The sequence below is a fragment of the Sinocyclocheilus rhinocerous genome, unplaced genomic scaffold (genome assembly GCF_001515625.1).
Source record: "Sinocyclocheilus rhinocerous isolate Xijiao unplaced genomic scaffold, SAMN03320098_v1.1 scaffold865, whole genome shotgun sequence".
In the NCBI taxonomy this organism is placed as follows: domain Eukaryota; kingdom Metazoa; phylum Chordata; class Actinopteri; order Cypriniformes; family Cyprinidae; genus Sinocyclocheilus; species Sinocyclocheilus rhinocerous.
Window position 1 is genome coordinate 43821 of NW_015646167.1, and position 8195 is coordinate 52015.

General features: G+C 35.5%; 1 protein-coding gene across 1 annotated transcript in view; it reads left to right on the forward strand.

Annotated features, from left to right (window-relative positions):
• LOC107707056 (active breakpoint cluster region-related protein-like) overlaps positions 1 to 6417 on the forward strand; it is a 21404-nt gene extending 14987 nt beyond the window's left edge. The window contains exons 11-23 of the mRNA XM_016510934.1: positions 628 to 784; positions 1001 to 1126; positions 2111 to 2186; positions 2283 to 2378; positions 2484 to 2555; positions 2868 to 2965; positions 3083 to 3187; positions 3472 to 3638; positions 4073 to 4212; positions 4297 to 4431; positions 4581 to 4686; positions 4855 to 4975; positions 6256 to 6417. Coding sequence (XP_016366420.1) covers positions 628 to 784; positions 1001 to 1126; positions 2111 to 2186; positions 2283 to 2378; positions 2484 to 2555; positions 2868 to 2965; positions 3083 to 3187; positions 3472 to 3638; positions 4073 to 4212; positions 4297 to 4431; positions 4581 to 4686; positions 4855 to 4975; positions 6256 to 6345 — 1489 coding nt within the window. The 3' untranslated portion in view covers positions 6346 to 6417. The remainder of the gene's footprint in view (positions 1 to 627; positions 785 to 1000; positions 1127 to 2110; positions 2187 to 2282; positions 2379 to 2483; positions 2556 to 2867; positions 2966 to 3082; positions 3188 to 3471; positions 3639 to 4072; positions 4213 to 4296; positions 4432 to 4580; positions 4687 to 4854; positions 4976 to 6255) is intronic.
• The last annotated feature ends 1778 nt before the right edge of the window (positions 6418 to 8195 follow it).

An 8195-nucleotide genomic window follows, 5' to 3' on the forward strand; every position in this document is an offset into this window, starting at 1 on the left:
GGCAAACACATACCAGCTTCATAGACACATACCAGCTGTGTCTGTCACGCGACTCTGTTCCCCAGAGTAAAGACATTGCTCTGTCTTTACATTTATTTTGAAAGATGAAGCTCGTGATTATGGTAAGGGGCGTTACATTTCCGACGAGTGCTTGCGGTGTTCGGCCAATCACAGTGCACTGGGTCAGCTGGCCAATCAGAGCAGACTGCGCTTGTCAAAGGAGGGGGCTTTGTAGAAAACGAAGCGTTTGAGAGAGGCGGGGCATAGAGGACCTACAATAATGTACAGTATTTGAAAAATAATGTGTTTTTTTAACATTAAAGCATGTCAACATATTCTGTTACACCAAATACACAAAATAATGATCTTTAAAAAAGCATCATATGACCCCTTTAAATGGTACACATAATACCTTAAAAGTACATATTAGTATTTAAAAGTGTGTATTAGTATGCTAAAAGTAAATATTAGTTCCTAAATTGTACATAGTAGTACCTTTTGATGGGGTACTGCCGCAGTTTTGTACCTATTTTTCCAGAGTACATACATAATAATTTGATTTTTTAAAACATTAACATGATATGGTGTGAATGTAGTGTACGGGCTTAAATTTGTTTTCATATAAAGGAGGCAGGCACAGTACAGGTTTTGCTGGTACTTGCCGTTGGTCGGCCTGAAGCTGCTCTGGGCAGCTGAACATCTGCCCTCATCAGAATACCAAGTGAAAATCAGTAAAACAAGAGCCAAAATGTACCAGCTCAATCAAGCACTCCAGCAACACACGGTAAGGCAATTCAAATGTGACTAAGTGAGATTTTCGGTCCTTCAACTAGACAAACAATCAGTCAAGTGTGTTACTTGTTTTGGACAGTATTGCTAACAGTAGCCTAGATGCTAGCTAAATCTAAAACAAAAAAGTTCTCAAGAGGAAAAATGTTTCATAAAAAGTCAGTAGGAAGTCCCCTTTCAGATAGCAACATATTTATGTGTTTTTTTGCAGAAAGGAGGCAAGGTGTCAGTTTCTCGTGCTGTTGATCGCTTGAGGCGCAAACTTGAAGAGTGTGAGATCTGGCTCCTAACAAACACACCATCTTTTACTTTAGACCTACACAGCACCAGTGGAAAGGTAAAAGCACAACACTGTCACACGTGAACACACAATTTTTTTCTATTCATTTTGTTTAATTAAAAAAACCTTAATTTTCATTTTTCATGATATATATTTTTCCAAAGCAGTTCATATGGAGTTTAACAGAATAAACGTTAATACCCCAAATTAATTGAAATGAACTTAAAGGTGACAGTGGCAAGTAAAAAAAACTAGTTTAGTTAGATGAGGAAGAAGTCTTGAGAGGAACCAGCGTTTTGTGAAAAAAAAGACCTACAGTAAGTATACTAGGGAAAGGTAAAAGCACAACACTGTCACACGTGAACACACAATTTTTTTCTATTCATTTTGTTTAATTAAAAAAACCTTAATTTTCATTTTTCATGATATATATTTTTCCAAAGCAGTTCATATGGAGTTTAACAGAATAAACGTTAATACCCCAAATTAATTGAAATGAACTTAAAGGTGACAGTGGCAAGTAAAAAAAACTAGTTTAGTTAGATGAGGAAGAAGTCTTGAGAGGAACCAGCGTTTTGTGAAAAAAAAGACCTACAGTAAGTATACTAGATTAAAAGCCCTTTCACATCAAATGTTATTATTCAGAATTCTAATTCAGGTCGATTTCTGATTTGAAATTAGGTGGCAAACTCAATGAAGTCAACTAAATATTAATTAATATTAATTCATTCTTTTAATTAATTTAAAATAAAATAAAATCACGTAACTGTCATTTTTAACTAGAAAAATATTTAAAACATAGACAAAGCATTGTGTGAATGTTTTGAAAAAAAAAATGTGTTGAGGTTTAAAGGTGTATATAGGCCTGATAGATAGATAGATAGATAGATAGATAGTTAGATGTCTCTCCTTATTGGTCACAAAAAAAAAATGTGTTGAGGTTTAAAGGTGTATATAGGCCTGATAGATAGATAGATAGATAGATAGATAGATAGTTAGATGTCTCTCCTTATTGGTCAATAATGCTTTTTCCTTCCACAGAGTCACACTATCCGACTATTTTCTTTGTATGACCTGAATGAGTGGAAAGAAGCCATTGAGAAACAGAGTGGAAACTGTGAGTGCATCTTCATCCAACTGTGTATTTTATTCTGATGATTGATTGTACTGTATGATTATAACCCCTTGCATTGTGTGTGTGTGTGTTTCACAGGTATAGAGACGGTTCCTCCAGACCTGCTGTCTGTTACCGGTTCCTGTATCAAACTCAGAATGACTCAACAGCCTCCTCTTCACTGCGTTCAGTCCAGTAAAGCACCCTCTGTATCTTTCTTTCAGTAAATAGTGCTCTCACAATCCTCTCACTCACACTTGTGCACAAAGAACACTCTCTCTCCTATTGTGTCTTTCACAGATGAAAGTACACATATATGTGGGAGCTTATATGTGATGGTTCATTCGGCGTGTGGTCTGAAAAACCTGAGCAGTAAGTGACAAAACTCACGTTGTCTCTACAAGAATGGAAGTTTCCGAGCCACACATCAAACCCACAAACACATCACATATATTCTGCACTAAATATGGAGCATGTATTGCTTTTTATCAAACACTGTTGCCAAAGTAACACATCGCAAAAATACAATGTGCCCAAATAAGCTTTAAATGAAATTAATAAACATAAAAATACCATCCATTTTTCAATCAATATACATATAATTTGAAATAAAATACTATAGTATGTATGCATTGAACAATACTTCCAGTAAGCTTCTTGTCTCTATTTCATTTGACCTTTCAGGTGCATATGTGTGTGTGGAGGTAGACGGCTTTGAGTTTTACGACAGACGAAAACAAACTTGCCTTTCAGCCTTCTGTGCTACACCACAATGGGATGAGGTGAGTGGGGGGAAGCCATTATGAATTTTTAGAAATGAGATCATGCATTCTGTGATTTGCTTTGTATTTAATACACTGAATTGATTTGAATTGATCACTTTGTGTTATGGTGTATAGGAGCTTGTGTTTCAAGTGGATGGAGCTCAGCAGCTGTTCCTGGTAATTGTGTCTCAGTATGAGAATGGCACACAGGACGACATTGAGGGCAGGGCGATAATAAATGTGAGTTCATGTACTGTTTGCTTCATTTTGTGTCCTTTTAAATGAGTTGTTCATCCAAACATAAACATCTTGTCATCATCTACCCATCATTTTAAACCGGTATTATTTTTGTGACACTAGGCCTGATTTTTTTTAAATAACTGACTGTATTCACATAAAACAGTCATACGCATTAGATTCAATTGCACAAATGTATGCAGTTTTGGTTAAGTCTGTCCATTTAGTTATTAATGTAATGCAGAAAGGAGCCTTATGTATGTGTATACGTGTGTGTGTGTTTACAGCTGGACACTGAAAACATGCTTAAGAAATGGAAGAAAGTCACTTGTTCTTTGGGCCAAGTTGATGTAACCTTGTCAATCAAGTACATGCCCCACCCTCTCGAGCCTCCTAGCACCACCCCTCTAGTACAGGAACCAGTGTTCTGTGTACCGATTGGACAGGTGGCAATGTGAGTTTACCCTTACAAAATAAAAGTATTAATTTCTTTAAAGAAATATTACTAACCCCAAGCTTTTGAACAGTAGCGTATATAGATATAGTAGATTCTGGTTGTCAAACATTAATATGTGATGAACTGTGATGCACTGTGGTTATTTTGGTAAGCACCTGTGTGAACTCATTTTTTGTTTCTATTGTAATGAAATTCATGTAATTTGAGAGTGATTTAAGTGTCCAAATAATCTGTAAATTAGGAGGAGGACTGTTACAATACTAATAAACTTCTTTCGTCATGAGGTTTTGATGTGCTAGTGTGCACGTTTGTGATGCTTGTTTTTTAAGACATGTAGAAATAGAGGTGTTCAAAAAAGGAAGAGGAAAATGAAAATGGAATAAGAAGAAGTGTTTAAAGGCTTAATTGTGTCTGTGTTTGTGTGTTTACAGGCAAGAGAGTGTGCTGGTCCCTCACATTGTTCGTTCCTGTGTGGAGGAGGTTGAGAGGAGGGGTCTGAATGAAGAGGGGATCTACAGAATCTCAGGAGCCAGCAGCGAGATACAAGCACTTAGACATGCATTCAACACTAGTGAGTGTGTGTGTGTGTGTCTCAAACTGTTAACAGATTCTCACAGTACTTATCTGAAAAGTGTGCTTCTCTCTCTCTCTGTAGATTACCGTGAGGCTGTGAGTAAACTGAGGACTGTAGATGTGAATGCTGTATCTGGCACTCTGAAACTGTACTTTAGAGAACTTCCTTTACCTCTTATTCCCTCTGAGCGATTCAAGGAGCTCGCAGATGCACTAGGTGAGCCATTCACACACCCGAACACACAGTTGCACAGGTCTGTGCATAAACATGCAGTGTGAGAAAAGTATATATTATGATGATGATGATGATGTTGAAGCATTTGAAATGATAATATATATATCTCTCTCTCTATCCGGTTGTGGCAGACATTGCCGATCCATATCTCAGGGCTGACAGCATGCTGACTCTGTTGCAGGCTCTACCAGATGTAAACCGCAACACTCTCCTCTTCCTCTTACATCACCTGAGACGGTACACAACATCCTTTCAACTCGTAACAATCACACGGATTTAGTTTCACCTCAGACTGACCTGAATCACTTTCGACATTGATGGTTGTAAATAAGAAAAAGGTGTTTCTCGGTTTTATTATTTTTCTCTCCTTCTCGTGCACATCTTCTTTCTTTTTGTGTTTCTCAGTGTTGCAGAGAGGAAGGAAGAGAATAAAATGTCTGTGAGTAATTTGGCTACAGTGTTTGGCCCCAGCCTCTTGCGCCCCCCAGTGGCTCGTGTCGACATATCTCAAGAAGTGGTGGTTCAGGTGAGTTGTTTCTTTTTTACAAAATAAATGTTTGATGTGTCCATTGTAGTACTGTGGTATTATAAATAGTCCAGTGAGAACATTTCCTTGAAGCCTGACCGCTTACGCACACATGCAGTTTTCTCTGTTCTGGGGTTTGTTTTAGAAGAAGTGAAACAACAATTTTCTACACTCTGTGGATACTTGAGTATGTTCCCTACAATGGCGTGGGCTTATGAAATGAGGAGGAAAAATCCCATGTCTGTGTTTTTTTTGTTATTTGTTTTTTATCCAATGTATGTTCATGTTACATTTCCACTTGTTCTGGAACAATGGACTATTTATCTTAAACTATCAACAAGAAAACAAAATAATACAATATTTGTATATTTTATGTTCATATGGACACTTTATTAAAGCCAAGTTACATAAAAATCTCTGCAAGTTAATGCATTTTTAGTCTTCGTTATGTTAATCTTTTTCTTTAAAAAAAACAAAACTTATTTCTAGCTTTTGTGTCTCTTTCAACTAGAGCTTCATAATTTGGGGAAAATGTGAATGCGATTTGTTGTTTTTTTCTGAGAAAAATTGTGATTGCTTTTTTTGTTGTTGCTGAGATTATATATGTAAACTTAACTTGACAGTATTATTATTATTATTATTATTACTAAATAAAAATATTAAACAAAATAAGAACTATTACTATTATAATATTCCACTGTAAAATAAAAATTGAGTGTTTAAGAAAAGTAATAAAAATTTAATTATTCAATATTACAGTACAACTGTAAATTTACAATAATAATATTTATAATGTCTTAATTTCTTCATTTTTAGACGTTAAACCATCAAGCTATAATTTTGCTTGTTTTATAATCCCTTCTAATTACACTCACTCCGAAACATTTAGCGCATATATTTATTTCCATACATCTACACTACATCTACATTAAATCTATGCACTAATCTATATCCTGATTTCAGTTCGGTTAATCATGCAGCCCTATTTGTTGTTTGAATATTATTATTAATTGTCACCTTTTTGCAGACTATTAGTTATTAAAAAAAATGTTTGTAGGTGTCATGATGTTTAAAGGCAAGTAATTAATTGATTTGTAGACCAATTGTGAGCATCAGATGTGTGGCCATTAACAAAGTGACATATTAATCACAGTGAGAAAGAGAATATGAAACGAGGGCATTATTGCATTGACAGGACCAGTCATAGCCTGAAGGAGGCACTGCGTCCTCTCACATGATTTTTCACATCTTATCTTGTGTGTTTTTGTTTCTCATCACAGGTTCAGGTGATTTTTCTCTATCTGCAGTGTCAGAACCTTCCAGAAGCTCTTCTCACAAAACATCTGGACATTGATGAGCTAGAGACATGAGCCTTCTACAACCAGACTCCTTTTCTGTCTGCGTATCCATGGTCGTCTGTAAATTTGTAAAAATTCTGTTTAACTCACTTTATTTTAAAGATGTTTAATATTTTATTTTCAAGTTTTTAATGTCATTAAAAATGACATGACCATGAGTTGATTATATTTTAGTGCTTTAATATTAAGGTGCTGTCACATTTAAAATTTCACATGAAAAATCCAGTCAATCCAATAGAAATTTGTGCAAACAGGACTTTTACTTTGATTTTTACCACACCTATACAGGTCAGAATGTGGACACTTAAGAAGTATAACTGACTAGTTACTGTTAGTGAGAGAGAACTATAGATATATGTAAAAACTAAAAATTAATACAATTAATAAAATAAAACTAATTAAACTAAATCAAACTAATTAAAATAACAAAAGCATACAATACAATTAAATAAAATACAATAAAATTACTAACCTTAACATTAAAATGAAAACTGAAAAAATAATAACTAATCCAAAATATTGATTAAAACCTATAATAGTATTTCAATTATACAAAAAAAAAAAAAAAAAAAAGATAACACCTGTCACTCCAGAGTCCTTTGTGCCAGGACAGAAAACTATTTTCTTGTAAGTAAAGACCTCTACTAACTAGGACCTCATTGAAACAGAGTCTCTGGGTGGGCCAAGAGGGTAATAGGGGAGAAAGTTAAAGTGAGACACTTGTAATATCCTACCACAGATGGTCGACTCTCTCACAGACACACACACACTTGTGGGGGTCACCAATAATTCTGCCACTCTCCCACCCCCTCACCCCACTTCCATGCAAATCAATCCGCTGTGGTTCAGCTTCAACAAGACCAAGTTGACCATGACATGCACCAGCACTTCAAAGAGATCCATGCTTCTTAACCTCCCCCACAGTCACTGGCTGTTGCTTTCCACCTCAGCTTATGCCCCACCTGGCCGGGGTGGAATTCGCTCTCCTTCCCTCCGCCTGATTTTTACTTTGATCCATAATCCAAACTTGGAAAAGCGCTCCCGTTCCCAGCGTTCCAGGCAGGAAAAGTGCAGCAATGTCAGATGTGTGCGCCATAACGCCATCCAGACATGCCCCGGTTACAACACAGCATCAAATGGGTTATGAAAGAAATCGTTGCTCCCATGCGAAAATGGCCACCAATAAAACAGGTTCCTGTGGTTAAGTGCAAACGCAGAAGGGACGATCAGAAAAGATCTTACCATTAGAAAAAAAAGAAGTGAATGATGGATTGAATGGGAAAAGCACAATGAAAGACAGCCATTATTAGTAACGGGTGTATCTCTGTAGCGGGTCAAACTGAAACTGAGATTTGAGGACATAGTTAGAAATGTACATCAGATGCTAACAGATGAAATATAGATCACTCTAGTAAGGGTCTTCAAACATTTTGAACATCCCAAGCACTCCTAAATATGATGATCCCCTTGCAAGGGAACGCCTACCTAAAATATAAATGCAGCTCTGTATTTTCACATACTATGTACAGAGCAGCTCTATATATTGTATACTATGTGAAAAATAGTAAAGACAAGTTGTTTCAGCTTTATATTGTCATTGTACTAAAACCGAAAAAAAAAAAGTTTACTTCAGTAAGCAGTGGGTAAAGAAATTTTATGGTAATGAAAGATGTATGCACGTTTTCTGTTCAATGTAAAAATACAGATTTATACATAATTATAATTCTAATATAATCAATATAAAATATATTAATACCACTTTTTATCAATTGTTTTTAATCAAATTCACTTATATTGTTTATATATATATATATATATATATATATATATATATATAGCCTATGTACTGTATGTATGTATGT